We start from the raw sequence: 17440 nt of genomic DNA on the forward strand, positions 1-17440 counted from the left end.
TAAAGATCTGTATTCAGAAGCTATTCTTCCCTCAGACCTGTCCGGCTCCAAAGAGCCGAAAGCAGGACCAAGGCCACCAGGAGAGCCAGCCCACTCCTCCACGGTCCCCTGTCTTTCTGCATCAAGCCCACTTGGTCACTCGCCTGCTGACAGCAGGACTGAGTGACCCCTGCCCCAACCTTCCCCACGAGGAGGATGAAGGAAGGACCAAGGAAAGCTGCCTAAACGAGTGTTTTACTCGGCCAGGACCCCAGGGAAAGGCTGACTTTCCAGCTTCCAGTTCCCACCTCCACCCTAGCCTCCAAGGACTCCAGGCATCAGTTCAGTGCAGCCAGAGTCAGCTTATGGGTGGGAGTAGGAAGGAGTCTTCTTAGCCACTGCCAGCCAGAGGAGGCCAAAGCAGGCTTCGGAGGGCCTGGAGCAGACTGAAGACACTGTACATTTATCTCCCGTGCAGTTGTCTGGCCTTGGGAGTGGGTAGTTCCAATCCTGCTCACACAGGGTGGCTGTCACAGGCTCTGCCAGCCCAACTATAGGGCTTCTCCTCCATGTGGCTGGTCTGCTCCAGAAGCCACTGCCGCTCTGCCTCACTCACTGCCAGTCTGAGCGTCACCTCCTGGAAGACATTGCTCACAGCCACCTGTAGGTGCCAGAGAGCAGACCTAGTGTTACAGCTGAGTTCTAACACCCACAGCTCGACTTCCCTAGGCCTCCTCACTAGGTGCCCTTACCTGCTTAAAATGAAGTTTCTCGAACATCCGGATGCTAGGCTTATTTTCTTGCCCGATTTTGGCTTCAAACTTGGTCAGACCCAGCTTGGTCACTCCTCCAGAGTTACCAGAGAGGGGGCAAAACAGGATGAAAACCTCCACTCTTCCAGCCCTCCTGTCCCAGGCTGCAGCAGAGGTACCTGCCATCTGCCTCCTCCCCCATGCCTGAAGAAGCCTCAGCTGAGGCCTACCCACTTTACCCATGCGGTCAACTCTGTCTTACCATAAGACATCATCAGGAGAGACGCTTCGGTGCCAAGGCCCTGGCCTCTGCAGCTGGGCTCTAGGAGAAAGCACACTGTGCTGGTACCGGGGACCAGGCTCCAGTACACCTGTCAGGCACTGGGTCACTGGTCTGCCCACGGAAAAGGCACAGGCCAATGAAAGAATGCACAAGGCTCCCAGCAATCTGAACACCCTGTTCCCTTCCACAGGGAGCTCTTGGGAAAAGCGAAGGGCCAAAGATGCAGAAGGGGCTCCTCCACAGCAAGGCAGGACATCTCCTGAGTCGGTTCTTTTCAGAGGCTCCCTTTCTAAGCATGGGACAGATGGGGTTTTGAGGACCATAAACTCAGTGTTAAGGGACGGGGAGACAGCTCAATAGTTAAGTGCTTGCCAGAAAGACCAGAGTTTGCCCCAGAAGCCGTGTAAAGAAGCCAAGTGTGGTGGCATGCATTTGGAAGCCCAGTACTGGGGGGCACAGCCAGCCAGCCTTGCCTACTTGACAAGCTCCAGGCTGATGAGAAACCCTGTCTCAAAACACATACACAAAAAACAAACAAACAAAACCTTAAAAGATGGCATGTGGGGAACAAAAGCCAAGATTGTCCCCTGGCGCGCGCGCGCGCACACACACACACACACACACACACAGGTTAAGTTCATACCGAGGCATATGGAAGAAAGAATGAACCCAAGGGTAATCTTCATGCTGGATGTGGGATGGGAGCAAGCTGCCACGGTCAGGAGCTGGCTGACCAGCTGACTGTGCTACCCTGGGCACCCACTAAGTGCTCTGAAGTTCCAGCTGGGCCAGGTGGGACAAACCTGCAATCATGACCTCGATCTCCCCCAAGGTGGGGTCTTCTAGATCTGTGAGGAAGAGGTTCACGTCTCCCACCATGCAGCTCTCTTCAGGGGGGCGAGGCTGGGCCTGCCACTTCACGGCATCCAGCACAATGAAGGTGCACTCTGAGGGTGGAGGCAACAGTTAGCATCTGCAGTCTTTCAAAGGAAAGAGGTGATGGTGTTCCCACCCAAGCCAGAGACCAGCGGGAGAAAAGGGGCCCAGAGCCTAGTACAGAGTTCCGAGTCCACCTTTGATCTGAAGTGAGGAAGCAGCCTTCCCCATGAGGCATCTGGACTGAAAGGAACAAGGGGCCCAAAGAGTAGGCTATGGCAAAGGACACGAGAGCAGGGCCTCGATTAACAGCTAGAAATCGAGTTGCCCAGCGTCTGCTGAGTGAAGAGGACAGCATGGTCGGTCAGCCACAGGGACCAAACTTTTCACCACAGTCTAGTGACGGCCGAGAGGGGCAGTAGCTGAGAGGTGAGGAAGGAAGGAAAAGTGGAGGCTGCGGGGGGGGGGGGGGGGGGCGCGACTCCTCACTGTCTTCGTCTTCACGCCAGCTGCGTTGCATCGCATACTCCTGCTCCAGGGTCAGCGGCTCTGAGGCGGTCAGGTGCCGCAGCTCCTCTGACTCCATCCACTTGTGGTACCTGCCGGCGGGGAGGGAGGGGAGGGAGGGGAGGGGAGGGGAGAGGAGGGGCAAAGACTTGGTCTCGGATGAGTGGTACTGATTCAACAGCATGGGTTTTGCTGGATGTGGAGGGACAGGCCCGGGAGCCCAGCATCTGGGAGGAGGAGGCAGGAGGATCAGGAGTTTGAGGCCAGCCTGGGTTATAGGAGACCCTCTCTTGAGAGGATGAGTGCTCGAGCTTTGTCTGGGGAGAGAACTCAGGACTACCATTCCAAATAGCTAAGTATGAAGTACAAACAAACCAACAAAAAACCCAACAGGCAGCATGGGTTTGTGCTTTCTGAGATGACGTGGAAGGCAGGGGTGAGGGCCCCACCGTCCTGACAGAAGACTCAAAGAGAAGGGAATGGACCAGTCAGAAAAGGCAGGTCCTTCCCTCAAGCAGCAGCAGAGAGGGGCAGCCCTATGTGCCCAGCTTTCCATCCAGGAAGCGTGAAGCCAAACATTCCTCCAATTCCTGAGGATAAGTATATGCCAAGCCAACCTCAGCAAAGAGGGTTGGCAGACCTCCACAAGGCAGGGTGCCAGAGACCTCCCAAAAGTAAAATGATTGGTAGAGGACACCCCCATCCTCTACACAACCACTTTCTCAATTTACCAGACATTTGCTAATGAACCCCACAAAGGGTCCCTGCAACTCCCTTCTGGCCTTTTAAACAGTAGGCATCAAAATAATGTGACATTCAACATCTGGGACAAGCACGTGACACCAAGAAATGCCATCAGTAACTCGCTACACACATTTAGATGATGTTAATTCCTAATTGAAAAGCCAAAAAGGAAGCTGAGAGGTGAAAAGAAAAAAAAAAGGGAAATAAATTCTCTACTTCAGCATTATTCTTTCTATAATTTTTTTTTCCCCTTTGAGACACAGTCTCACTGTGAAAGCCCTAGCTGGCCTGGAACTTAACTCTGTAGATCAGGCTGGCCTCAATCTCACAGACATCCACATGCCTCTGCCTCCCTAGTGCTGTGCTGGGATCAAAGGTGTGCAGCACCAAACAAGTCACGTTTCTCTGAACAAAACCTGCTCGGAGATTAGGAATGAGGAAGGCCTTTTCACTTGCTGTTTCCAACAGCCCCCCACGCGGCTACAGCTGCTCCCAGCCAGGTGAACATTTACCGAGGCACATGCTTGGAGGTGTAGGGTACCAGGACCACCTTCTTGCCCAGCAGCACGGTGTTCTGATTCAGCCTCATTGAAGTTGCCTACAAGTGGAGAGTTAAAGACTTCAGAGTCCCGAGTGTTTTTCCACGTAGGGTGGAAATGCAGGCTCTTCCTGTAGAGGTGGGGCTATATTAACAAGGGGGCGTTCTGCCTTTCCTCCACAAATACTCGAGAGAACAGAGATTCTAAAACTCTTGGCCAGAAAAAGAACCAAAATGTTCAACAATTCTCGGTTCTCATCTCAGGGGCCAAGTATTGGCTGCCGTTTCGATCCCCAAGAACTTGGATCTATCAAACAGGAGCGCCAAATAATAAGGATTCACACGGGACGTGCCCGAGTCGGGGGAGTCCACCCTAAAACGACTTTTGAAACCTGTTTCCAACCCTTCCCTCCAGCGTCCACGCCACCCGGCTCTGGCCTTCCCCCTTTCTGGTCCCTATGCCCCACCCGAAGTTCTCAGGCCTCAGCCCTTTGCGGGGTTCCTCGACCCTCTAACCGCCGGAGTCTGCGAACTGCCAAGCTCACACCCATCCCCCGACGAGGAAGGCGTCCCCAACAACAGGCGTCAGCGCCGCTCCCAGAGAGCCAGGCTTTCCGCATGCGCGTGGGCGCGCGCCCTGCACTTCCGCCACGCAGACGGCAGCCGCGGGGCCCAATCCCGGCCACGCCCCCGCGGGGCACCCAATCAGAGCACTGTGCCCCTCCCGACGCGCTCTCCGGGAAGGTGGGCTGGGGAGCATGCGCATGCGCGCAGCGGGCCCTAGTGCGGGACAGCTGGCGCCGGGTGGCAGCGGCAGAGCTGGAGGCGGTGGCCACTGGGGCCGGGAGCTATCTGTGCTGCAGGTCTGGGACGGGCAGGAGGGTAGGATGCGGGGGGCATAGGTGTGAATTTTGGAGTCTCACCAGGAGGGGAGGAGAGGAAGAGGCTCAGGATGGGGAACCCTGAGGCAGGGCAGAAGACAGGTGAGGGAGCGGGAGGCCCCATTTAAAAGAAGACTTGGGGCCAAGGAGTTAGGTTGGGAGGGGCGACCTGTGTGCGGAGAGGCAGACAGTTGGACGGGCTGTCCTGTGTCGTAGTGAGCTCACATGTACTAGTATGGAATGGACATAAGTACCTTAGGTTAAAAGGGGGCTTTGATGGTGAGCGAGGCTCGGTGGCTTCGAAGGCCCCTCAGTCGCTTGGAGTGTGAGCAGCATCCAGGCACTTATACCCTTGCATAGCAGGGGTGAAGTTAGAAGGTATTGTCCAGGGAGCTATGTCCCACCAGGGCCGTCTCGTGAGAGATGCTGAGGCCGAAGTGTCTGAGATAAAAGGGCTAGAGGTGAAAGAGGCAGACCGCAAGTCTCCCCCATTCCCATCTCTGTCCGTCAGAAAACTCAGCTCAACTCTTTTGTCCTAGGAGCCGCCGCAGCAGCAGCTGGCCTTGCACAGAAGTAGCCTCTTCGGCCAACTCTTCCTCGCTCTTTGGAGATGGCGGGTGAAATCACGGAGACCGGGGAGCTCTATTCTCCTTATGTGAGTTTTCCTCTGGAAATGTGCCCTGCTCACCGTCATGTTCCTGCTGTCTAGAGAAGTCCACTGTTATCCATGGACTGTGCTGGTGATTTACTGGTTTAAGTAGACCCTGGTGAAAAACAAGACTGAAACTACATGTGGCCGAAGTCAGGGTGCAGCTGTCTGGGCTCAGACTATAAATATCAGGCTCATTCTCCTTTCATTTATTTCTTAATTTTAAAAGTTTTTATTTTTAATGATGCATCTGTGTGGGGATATGTGTGTGTCTACCAAACACCTACCCAGAAGAGGGCACCAGATGCCCTGGAGCTGGAGTTACAGGTGGTCATAAGCTGCCCAATGCGGGTGCCGGGAATTGAACTCAGGTCCTCTGTAGGAGCAGCAGGTGCTCTTAACTGCTGAACTCTTTCTCCAGTTCAGTTCCCCTTTAGATGCCTACCAGAGAGCGTCAAGCCAAGCATAACTAACTTGTTAGTCTCCCGTAATATCTACCTCAGGGCTTCTACGGGCTGCACACAGCTGTACCATGCAGAAGGGCTGTCACTGACAGCTGTTGTCTTGAGTTTCGTCCACCTCAGCAGTCTGTGACCTCTTTCGTCTTTAGCTGAATTTTAAATTGTGCAACTTTTATGGTCTCGGATGTTGAAAGGGGCGATGAACTGCAGAGGCTTCCAATTGCAGTTTGGTAGAGGCTGCAATTAGGACAATTAGAGCGATTGATTTCACTCTGTCTTGACTGTGTGGCCCCCTCACTCCCCCACACACTCAGTTTATCTTCTCTGTGTAATATCCACTTGGTTGTGGTTATTGCAGCACAGGCCTTAACTGGATGTGTAGCTGGAGGTAATCATGTGACTAACCAGGATTGACTCACACACTGCTACCAGCGATCCCCGTGAAAAGCGGCTCTTCTCCCCTCCAGCAGCTGCTCTGCCGTTCACACAGCCACAAAGGCTCCCTCTTCACCTCTGCAGTTTAGCAGGGCAGGTCTGTCTCTCTCGAGTGCTGGAGTGGGGAGGGGGACAGTGACCCTCGCCGTGCCTGGCCCGGTGCGGTCATGTGAGAGTTGCTAGTCTCCTCTCCTGTCAGCAGTAAGATGTCTGCACTATCCCTAAAAGTTGCCCCAGTTCCTGCTTTTTCTTACAATAACTACAAACAGAGACAAGGAAATGAGTCATTGCTGTGACTGAGTTTTAGAAGGAAAACAGTGTCTGTCCCCATTTTTTACGCCGCCTCCTGTTCAAGTAATCGTTCACACATGCTGCCATGCGTCCACAGGAACCTGGAGAGTTAGGCCTGCCTGCCTCAGGAGCCCTGCCCCCCAGCCCCCCTTTTCCCTTGCATTTTATATGTGCTTTCTTTTATCCAGGGTCTTTGCGGGTACCATAGCAAGTGCTGCGTTGTTTTTGTTGTTGTTGTTGTTGTTTTATCCTAACAGTGAAGAGAGATGTGGGGAAAAGATGGGTGATGGTGGCGATGAGTAGTGTTAACCAGGAGGTGGTGGTCAGGGTTATGAGGAAAGCAGCCCCCTTCTTCCTATAGATCTTCGTTTTTCTTTTAAAGATTTATTTTTTATGTGTATGAATGTTTGGGCTGCATCTAGCGATCACATGTATGCAGTGCCCACAAAGGCCAGAAGAGGGCATCAGATCCCCCCACAACTGGAGCTATATCTGATTTTAAGCCACCATGTGGGCGCTGTGACTTGAACTAGGGTCCTCTGTAAGAGTAGCAAGTGCTCTTTATCACCGAGCCATCTCTTCAGCTCCTAAGAGTTTTTTATATTAGTTTTTTTGAGAACTTTGTGATATGTTTTGAGCATATTGACCTCCTCCCCCAACTCCTCCCAGATCCATCCCACTTTCCTACCCACTCAACTTTGAGTTCTTTTTAAAACAAAACAAAACACAATACCATCAACTTCAGCTCGTGCTACCAACATATCTGGGACCTGTGGCCTCCTACTGGAGCATGAGTTTCTTACCAGGGGCTACTGGTTCTCCTCTCTCAACAGCTTTCAGTCGCCAGTAGTTACATGACTTCACACCCTCCTTCCCCCTGCTGGGATTTGGTCAGGCTTGAGCGTGCCCAGGTCTTGTGCATGCCGTCACTCTGAATTCACGAGCTGTTAGCTGGTGTGTCTGAAAGATGCTATTTCCCTGTAGTTCCCCACAGCCTCTGACTCTCATATTCCTTCCCCCTGCCTCTTTCATGTTACCTGTTGCTAGAGTTTTCCTGCTTTGCCCACAGTCAGGACAAATCTCTCTCACCCGCCAGTCCCACAGCCGCTCAGACCCAACCAAGTAAACACAGAGACTTATATTGCTTACAAACTGTATGGCCGTGGCAAGCTTCTTGCTAACTGTTCTTATAGCTTAAATTAATCCATTTCCATAAATCTATACCTTGCCATGTGGCTCGTGGCTTACCGGAGTCTTCACATGCTGCTTGTCATGGTGGCAGCTGGCAGTGACTCCTTCCGCCTTCCTGTTCTTTCTTTTCTCCTCTCTGTTAGTCCCGCCTATACTTCCTGCCTAGCCACTGGCCAATCAGTGTTTTATTTATTGACCAATCAGAGTAATTTGACATACAGACCATCCCACAGCAGTTACCTTAGTTTCTTCATCCACCGTCCTAGAATAAGTCTGATTGGGGAGGCAGGGGCGTGTTTGGTTGGTTGGGTATTGTTTTTAAATTTTATGTTTTCGGGTATTTTGCTTGCATGTATGTCTGTGCACCATGTGCCTGGTGCCCACAGAGGCCAGAAGAGGGCATCAGATCTCCTAGAACTAGGCCTACAGATGGTTGTGAGCTAGCATGAGGGAGCTGGGACTCAAACCTGGATCCTCAGAAAGAGCAACCAGTGGTCTTAACCAGTGAGCCATCTCTCCAGTCACACACCACCACTGCCCCTGTCACTGCCCTTGCCGCTGCCACTGATGCCATTTCCCTCCTCCTCTCCCCCTCCCCGCTCTCCCTTCTTCCCTGTCTCTTTGATTTATTCTTATTATCTAAAACCTTTGTGTGTGTGTGTGTGTGTGTGTGTGTGTGTGTGTGTGTGTGTGTGTATGAGTGCAGGTGCCCATGTAGGCAAAAAGGGGGTGTTAGCTCCCCTGAAGTGACTTATAGATGCTTGTGAGCCGCCTGACATGGGTGCTGGGACCCAAACTCGGGTCCTCTGCAAGAATAGTAAGTGCTCATAACCTAGAGTTCACTAGTTCAGCTAGGCCAGCTGGACAGCAAGCTCCAAAGGTCACCCTGTCTCCCTAGTACTGGGGTAAGTACACGCTCCCATCCCTAAGTTTGAGTGTATGTTATTTTGAGACAGAGTCTTATGCAGTGGCTAGCCTAGAACTCACCATTTAGACCAGGCTGGTCTCAAACTCAGAGATCCATTTGCCTCTTCCTCCACGCTCAGCTGCACCCCAGATTTTCATGTGTGTGCGAGGCAAGCACTTTCCTGACTGAGCCATCTCCCCAACCCTGCAGTCTTAAATCCTGGTCAGGCTCACACAGCATGGCTGCCTTCTGATCCCTTTGATGGCCATCAGAGGGGCTCTTCTGGAGGGGGTGTCTTCTAGATGGAGGAGAGGCACATAGGCCACACTGTACTAGGGTATGGGGCTGCTGGGGCTGTGCCTCCCCTAGTTCAACCACAGAGGAGCCGGGTGAGCCTGCCTGTGTAAGTTTATCCAAAGAGAACACAGCAGAGGCTTACTCCTCCACTCTGGCCACCCTTCCAAGGAGGTCACCTCCCCACTGTCATGTGACCCCTTTTCCCTTTCCACAGTTCCTCTTGATTTGGCCTGTGGCCGAGTTGAGAATGGCTTCCTTTTGCCTGTTCCTCATGACCAGTGTGCACTGAGCACCTTTCCCAAAATTAAAGAGGATATACTTTTTTTTTTTTTGGTTTTTTCAAAACAGGGTATCTCTGTGTAGCCCTGGCTGTACTGGAACTCACTCTGTAGACCAAACTGGCCTCAAACTCACAGATTTCTGCCTGCCTCTGCCTCCCAAGTGCTGGGTATAAAGGTATCTGCCACCACCACCCAGCAAGAAAGAGGATTTAATATGTTACCAGAGTGCTGAGGCCCGCAGATGGCAAAGAAATCCTGCCTTGCCCTGTGTGGCTCTCTGAGCTCCCAATGGACGCACAGTGTTTACTCTGGACCTAAAAATAGCAACAAAGCAAGACAACTTCTATTCCTTAGTTTATTTTTTTAATTAAAAATTTTATGTGTTTTCCCTGAATGTATATATGTGCATCTTATGATTATGGTTCCTACAGAAGCCAGATAAAGGTATTAGATTCCCCCAAAACTGAATTTATAGATGGTTGTGAGCTGCATTGTGGTGCTGGGAATCGAACTCATGTCCTCTGGAAAAGTAGCCAGTGCTCCTAACCACTGAGCCATCTCTCCAACTCTACAAATACTTCTTTGTTTGTTTGTTTGTTTGTTCAAGACAGGGTTTCTCTGTGTAGCTCTGGCTGTCCTGGAGCTCACTCTATAGACCAGGCTGGCCTCAAACTCACAGATCCGCCTCCCTCTGCCTCCCGAGTGCTGGGATTAGAGCCCAGCTTCTACAAATGCTTCTTCAGCTGGGCGGTGGTGGCGCACGCCTTTAATCCCAGCACTCGGGAGGCAGAGCCAGGCGGATCTCTGTGAGTTCGAGGCCAGCCTGGACTACCAAGTGAGTCCCAGGAAAGGCGCAAAACTACACAGAGAAACCCTGTCTCGAAAAACCAAAAAAAAAAAAAAAAATGCTTCTTCAGCTTCTTAACTCTCCCCTAAATTTTTCGCCTAACCAGTGTCACTCTCTTAAAGTCCCTGTCTTCTCCTCCTCATTTCCAGCATGAGAAGCCTCACCCAGACTGTTTTCACAAAGTTCTTACCCCTGCTTAGTGCTTCTTGGAACAGTGGTAGGTGGAGAGCGAAACTGCAGAGAATCCAGAAGATGTTAGGGGTCAGCTGGGATCTGTTGTTAGCGCCCTGTTACGGGGAGCCCACCAGAGATGACCACTCAGACGCAGTGTATAACCAACTTAAAGTTTTTATTCTAGCTGGCTGGGACCACACCCAAGTCTTGGGGGAGCGGATGGGGAGACTTTAAGTGTGGCCCATGTCCAGAACATGGGATTTTTAAGGGCAGAGACCTCATCTAGGCATCTCACTCAGCTGGGGGTGGGGGGCTCATGGCGTAAGCAGTTTTAACAGACCCTAAGATAAGCGGTTATCTGCAGGAGGTTCCGCATAAACAGTGTTAACAAAGGCTAAGATAAGTTAGTTAGGACATCCTGACCTTTGGTTCCTAGAACAGAGTTGGGTAGTTTTCCATGGGATTCTCCATCAAGGAGATCAGATTCTCTTTAAACCTGGAAACGGCCTCAGCAAGAATACAAGGTGGAGGAGCCCCTGCACTGTCTTGCCCCATCACACTGCTTACATCCCTCCAAACCATGGCACCCCCATCAGTTCCACGAGGAAGGACACTTCCTGTATCCCCCATGGCTTGGTTCACTTACCTCAGCCACTATATGGCTTCCAGAAAGCCCTACAGACACCTGTAAGACTGCGATGTTGGATTCCAGCTGTTGCTCAGGCCACCGTTCTGCAGTGTGCGTCCACCCCCAATAGATCTGGACATTGTGAATCCCTAGCTAACAGACTTCCAAGTGCCAGGGTCTCACCTAAGGACATGAGTTCGATCAAAACTGGAAGTATGGGTGGCCATACATTCCCCACCCCTTTTTCTGTCCCCAGCATGGCAGTCAGAGCCTGGCTGCAGGCTACACTGGGAAACCACCCCCACTCATGCCATGGGGCCCTGACTCTTCCCTTCAGAGCCCTCAGCAAGCTGTCTGTCTGTCTGCCCATGGCATTAACACTCGAAAGCCCTTACCCCAACCGTCTGTCAGTGCTCCCTTGAACCTCACATCCGAGGCCCTTCAACCTCTCCACCTCCCGCTGCAGACTCTTGTACCTGGGAGTCCCTTCCGTTCACCCTTCCTTTGTTTAATCTCCTCGTGAAGGAGGGAGGCACACAGCGGGGATGTGCACACGATGCAGCCGTGTGTGGAGGTCAGGAGACAGCTCCGGGAGTTCTCTCCACCATCACACAGTTCAGGGGCTCACACTGAGGCTGTCAGGCCTCTCCATACGCGCTCACACCTGCTGAGCTGTCTCATCAGCCTGGGGTCTTCTTTTTTTGTTTTGTTTTGTTTTTTCCAGTAGCTCACTGTGAAACCTAGGTTGGCCAGACCTGTGTCCCTCCTCTCGTAGACTCCCAAATGCTGGGTGACGGAGTGGGCCACCGGAGCCAGCTGAGTACCACTTGAAGCACTTTACCTCCTCTCCTGTAACAGAGCTACGCTTCTTCTCTTCATCCCATTTCCCTCACACAGCGCTCACCGTCACCGTCCCCACCTCCGTCCTTTGTAGTCTGTAGCTTTATCAGGGGAAGGGGTGCGTCTGTCTAGTGCCATTGAATCCCCATCTCCAAGCACAGGACCAGGCCTGCTGGAGGCTCAGGAATGAGGGAATGATCAGACCTGAGCTAGCTAATTTATTCTAGCCGGGTACACACCGGCATCAAAGTGCCAGTGATGAAACTGACCCCAGCCAAGGTAAACGTGTGTTTGCTATAGACAGTCACAGTCCCTTGTAAGAAGTCAGACTTAGAATTCAGAAGTTCATGCCCAAGATAACCTGAGCAGGGTCTGGTGATGTCTTTTGAGTTAAATTTTATAGCATGTGAATTGTGTGTCAAGTTTTTTACATTTGTATTTATTTATGTAGTATGTGTATGTGTGTGCATAAGCACACACTCACATGGATGGCATTAGAGGACAACTTGCGGGAGTCGGTTCTCCTTCCACCATGTGGGTCCTGGGGCTTGAACTCGGGTTGTCAGGCTTGGCAGCAAGCACCTTTACCCTCTGCACCCTCTCTAGCCCTCTTCCAGGTTATTACCGTTTTAAATCCTGAATTTGGTTGTCAGCTGTGGTGATGCAGGACTGTAATCCCGAGACTTGAAAGCCTGAGACAAAGATTGTCCTGAGTTTAAGGCCAGCCTGGGCTCCACAGCACTGGGCCCGACAGGACTGCATCACAAGGCTTTGTCTCGAACCAAGCAGCACAATCCTGGAGTTGGTGTAGGAAGGACGATTTAGTCTAGTGGCGTATGGATGCTGCTGCCCACTGGGCAGGGGCAGGGATTGGTGCAGAGGAGGGAGTCCAGGGGTCAGCCGTCTCCAGGAGGTTTTCTAGAGGTTGGTGGTCTTGGTCAGCCTTGTGCCAGTGTCCTACCTGGGGCACTCTGTCTTCAGGAAGCCCCAGCCAGGTTGAGCAGAGCACAGTGGCTATGGATGTCGGAAACAGATTTACATGGACAAGAATGGAGGTCTCAGCTGTCAGTCTCGGTCTCTGGGTGTCCATGCCAATGCTTGGCCTCCCAACCCCCGGCTGCAGAGCCTGGCTCCTCAGGATTCAGGTCTGTCCCTCCCGTCTCCCTGGTGAAGACCTACGAAGGCCTCCACAGTTGTGATGTCACCCAGAGCTGCCCTTACATTAATTAATCCCCTGGCTGAATGTCGCTCCTGTTGGTTCCAGGTCGGGCTGGTGTACATGTTTAACCTCATTGTGGGCACAGGCGCACTCACCATGCCCAAGGCCTTTGCCACCGCCGGGTGGCTCGTCAGCCTCATCCTGCTGGTATTCCTGGGCTTCATGAGGTAAGAGCTGTGGGGGTGGGCTGCCACTTCTTTGGGCTGGAGACAGAACTGGAGGAAGTATACCCAGGGAGCCTGAATGTCTCCTAATTACCCCAAAGCTCTTGAGGGATGAAAGATTTCTGTTTCCCGTGTGTGTAGGGAAGTGGGTTCTAAGCTAGTTGGCTCAGTGGTGTTGGTTGTTTTTGTCTCTTGGGGGGCCCACCACCCAGCTCCCAAGTAAATCACACACCGAGGCTTATTCTTAATTATGAATGCCTGGCCTTAGCTTGGCTTAGTTTTTAGCCAGTTTTCCTTAACTTAAATCGTCTACCTTTTGCCTCTGGGCTTTTCCTGTTCTCTTCTGTAAATCTTACTCCGTGGTTTGCAGTGTAGCTGGGTGGCTGGCCCCTAGAGTCCTCTTCCTTCTGGCTCCTAGCTCTCTCTCATTTATATTTTTTTTTTCCTATATAGTCTCTCTGCCTGCCAGCCCCGCCTATCCTTTCTCTTGCCTTGCTATTGGCCATTCAGTGCTTTATTAGACCATCAGGTGTTTTACACAGGCACAGTAACACAGCTTCACAGAGTTAAACAAATGCAACCTAAACAAAAGTAACACACCTTCAAATAATATTCTACTACAGGCCAGAGCCAAGAAAATGGCCCCAAGGGTCACCAGGGCTTCCTGCTAAGAGGACAGTTAAGCCAGGACACCAGCAAGGCCTTGGGCTATCTCACGAGGTGCTGGTCAGCTGGTCCTGGCAGACTCAGCTTCCCTGTTCTGATTTTATCTCTTTAACCATCAATCCTTGCTCTCTGAGAAAACAGCACCTAGCCATTGAAGAGGAGTCTAGCAGACATGAAGGCCGCTGGAGAATCAGTTGGCAGTTTAGGAGTTGCTTAAAGTAATTCACCAAGTAAATGAAAAGCACCCAGGCTCACACATATACACATGTATACATACACACACACATATACACACATGCATGTATATATGCATGCTCACACACACATATACACATACACTCATACAGGGGCAGTCAGTTTTTTAAGGACCTGCTTTGTGTCCACACACAAACACACACACACACACACACACCGTGCCCAGGCCTTCAGGAACACTTGCCTTGTCAACCAGATGTTGAAGGGGTCAGCAGCTGGTGCCTCCTTTCGGAGATTCTAGGATCACTCAGAAGTCCCATCACGGTGGGCTTCAGAGGCAAGCCCACCCTCCTCCACTAGGTAGGAATCCGTGTTAAAGACCTGGGAGTGGGGGCTGGAGAGATGGCTCAGCAGTTTAGAGCGCTTGTCCCTCCTGCTGAGGACCTGGGTTCGGTTCCCAGCATCTGCATAGTGGCTAACAACCACCTGCAATTCCAGTTCGGGGGTCCGATGCCCTCACCTCCATGGGCAATGCAGTTTTTATGGTGCACATACATACATGCAGGCAAAAAAACAAAATCTTAAAAACAGAAGGAAGCCAGGTGGGGTGGTGCACACTTGGAATCCCAGCACATGGAGGGGGAGGCGGGGCTGGGGGACAGCTGCAGGACGATCAGGAGGAGGTCGTCCTCAGCTACAGAGTAGATACCCCACACACACAAAGAAAGTAGGGGGAAAACTTTACCTCCCTTGAGAGACTTCTGCTACATCATCCTCAGTGTTTGGGACTTTCCATTCAATAAGGCAAAGATCTCTGTGCCCTTGTAGACTTGACCACATCAGGGTGGGGGCAGAGTAGGGAAGGCCATCCGTAAGTTGTAGAGCAAGTTGCAAGTTGAAAAGAGAAAAAGATAAAGCATAGCTGAAGAGAGGCCTGGGGAGGTGGGGAGGGGAGCAGGGCCCGGGGTGTGGGGTGTGGAGAGGGGCTGCACCACATCAAAGGCTTGAGGGGAAGGGCACCCTAGAAAGAAAGAAACAGGCAAAGACTGAAGTAAACACACCCAGAAGAGGTTCTTGGGAGGGGATCACACCCAAGGTTCTGGGTTTCTTTGTGTACTTATTTTGGGGAACCTTGGGGTGAACCTCACAGTGCTGTTGGCTCATTACGTACTCATGCTCTCAGGGTCCTTGTCCTTATGTCACTGTGTCCCCTCTAAAGGCCCTTCAGCACAGGCAGCCATCTGACTGGGAAGTGATTGTTGGAGGCCATCCAGGTAGGGGCCGCCATGCCCCCCTCCCTGCTAAGCCCATTTATGTTTGAGTGTGATCAATGAGTTGGCTTTGTGCAACCATAAGAAGCTTTCTTGTGTCTTAATTAAGATTGATTTCAGTTTTGCTTCCAATAAGACATGGAAATGCGGAGTCCTTAGAAGATTCAGTTAGGCAAGATAATGAGAACCCTTTCTGGGGCTTCTTCAGGCTTGGCTGCCCACCTCCCATCCCTTACCCTCTCTCTGGTGGAGGGATGAGGACTTAACTCTGAGCAGCTCACTAGGTCCTTTCCCACCTGATTGCAGGGCTGAGCATTTACTGCTATCTGACATCAGTACTGGAGGGTGTGGGGACACAGCTGTGCTGGCCTCAAAAACAGGGAGACAGATGCTGGGCCAAGTAGACTTGTGCCCAGGGTTGCAGCAGCTAAGGGCAGCACCCTGTATCCTCTGTGAATGGGAGCATAGTGCATTCTGGCTGCCCTATAGGCTGTGGGCAAGTGTCTGGTACCATCTCCCAGTCTCCCTTTAGAGAAGAAACTGGAATACAAGCTTATTTAAAAATGAGCCAGATTATTTAGGAAATGAAAGTGCTGCCAGAGGAAGAGTGTGGATTCCAGAGCTGAGCTGCATCTGCAGACCTCCACTCCCATGGCCCTGACACTGATGGGTAATGGTGTAAAAGCTGGCCACTGGCTGTGTTCTGGCAAGAAGTGAAAGTTGCCTGCTGTCCTTCCAGATGCTCTGGAGGCCCCCCTTGTGAGTCAGCCTGCCACCTCAGAGCACCACTTGGTGTCGGCCCCAACAGGCCTTTCTGGGTAGCAGGGCTGCATCACCCGCCTGTCACCACTCCCCAGCTTAAGGACTCACCCTCTGTCTTAGTTGGGGTTCCTATTGCTTCGATGAAACACTATGATCAAAAGCAAGTTGGGGAAGTTGTGGCTTACACTTCCACATCACAGTTCATCACTGAAGGAAGTCAGGACAGGAACTCAAGCAGGGCAGGAACCAGGAGGCAGGAGCTGATGCAGAGGCCATGGAGGGTGCTGCTTACTGGCTTGCTCCCCATGACTTACTCAGCCTGCTTTCTTATAGAACCAGCCCAAGGTTGGCAGCACCCTCAATGGGCTGGGTCCTCCCCAATCAGTCACTAATTAAGAAAATATCCTTCAGGGGGCTGGAGAGATGGTTCAGGGATTAAGAGCACTGTTTGCTCTTCCAGAGGACCCGGGTTCAATTCCCAGCACCCACATGGCAGCTTACAACTGTCTATAACTTCAGTTTCAGGGGATCTGACACCCTCACACAGACATACATGTAGAAGCACCAATGCACATAAAATAAAAATAAATTATTTTAAAAAAGGAAGAAAATGCACGATGCCAGATCTCATGGAGACATTTCCACGTTGCGATTCCCTCCTTTCAGTTCACTCTAACTTGTGTCAAGTTGACATGAGACCGGCCAGCACCACCTCCCATCTGCGTCTCCCACACCCTGGCTCTGTGCACAGGAGACAGAGTCTGATGTCGGTGGTGACTTTAAGGAAAACCAAATCGTTTGGTGTGCACAATGACACTTTAATTTCTTTTTTACGTCTGTTTAGTGTGTATGTGCATGCATGTTCCGGTAGGAATGGGTTTTCTCCTTCCATCAGATGGGTCCCCAAGATCAGCTCAGATTGTCAAGCTTGGCAACAAGCACCTTTTCCCACTGAGCCATCTCACTGGCCCAAAACCATGGATTTTGGCCGGGAGTACCATCCCAGAATACTGTGGGGAAGAGCTCTCAGAGGAGAGAATGCTGTGGGGTTGTTGCTTGGATCAGATTGTGTTTCCTGCAACCTTCTCCGCATCGTTAACGTGTGGCTTCCCCCTCAGCTTCGTGACAACCACCTTTGTGATGGAGGCCATGGCTGCAGCCAATGCCCAGCTCCGCTGGAAGAGGATGGAGACTCACAAGGTGTGTGCATTGCCCTCGTCCTCAGGTGGGCCTCTGTTAAGCTGTGTACCCGAGGCAGTCTCGGCAGGCTTCTCTCCAGCAGCCCTGGCCCGCCCGCGTTCCAGGGCCACAGCTAAGTAGCCACAAAGCCCAAGGGGCACACACAGTGGCTGCTGTCTTAGCGCTGCCACCTCGGTCCCCAGCACAGCCATCTGGAGTTCACTCAGTCATTCGGAACCTCTGTCACGGGAGCTCTACTGTCTCCACCTTCGATGTGACAGGGGTCTCCGAGGGACCCCTTCTGGGGAGAATGAGCCAGGGAAGGGCCGCTGTGCAGTCATCTCTCTCCTTGTCTCTTCCTCCTCCTCCTCCTCCTCCTCCTCCTCCTCCTCCTCCTCCTCCTCCTCCCTTCCATTCTACTGT

The 17440-nt window shown here is 52.0% G+C and overlaps 2 protein-coding genes across 2 annotated transcripts in view; one reads left to right on the forward strand and one right to left on the reverse strand.

Annotated features, from left to right (window-relative positions):
- Positions 1 to 214: 214 nt before the first annotated feature.
- On the reverse strand, positions 215 to 4322 carry Nat9 (N-acetyltransferase 9 (putative)). Its single transcript, XM_037201001.1, is given in 8 exon segments — positions 215 to 532; positions 534 to 640; positions 732 to 826; positions 994 to 1053; positions 1818 to 1961; positions 2380 to 2489; positions 3654 to 3739; positions 4147 to 4322. Coding segments are annotated over 7 exon segments (783 nt in total). The 5' UTR covers positions 3731 to 3739; positions 4147 to 4322; the 3' UTR covers positions 215 to 342.
- A 108-nt stretch (positions 4323 to 4430) lies between these two features.
- Tmem104 (transmembrane protein 104) overlaps positions 4431 to 17440 on the forward strand; it is a 59093-nt gene continuing 46083 nt past the window's right edge. The window contains exons 1-4 of the mRNA XM_028889674.2: positions 4431 to 4542; positions 5100 to 5215; positions 12826 to 12947; positions 16957 to 17038. Of these exons, the coding sequence (XP_028745507.1) occupies positions 5171 to 5215; positions 12826 to 12947; positions 16957 to 17038 (249 nt within the window). The 5' untranslated portion in view covers positions 4431 to 4542; positions 5100 to 5170. The remainder of the gene's footprint in view (positions 4543 to 5099; positions 5216 to 12825; positions 12948 to 16956; positions 17039 to 17440) is intronic.

The sequence above is a fragment of the Peromyscus leucopus genome, chromosome 8b (assembly GCF_004664715.2).
Source record: "Peromyscus leucopus breed LL Stock chromosome 8b, UCI_PerLeu_2.1, whole genome shotgun sequence".
In the NCBI taxonomy this organism is placed as follows: Eukaryota; Metazoa; Chordata; class Mammalia; order Rodentia; family Cricetidae; genus Peromyscus; species Peromyscus leucopus.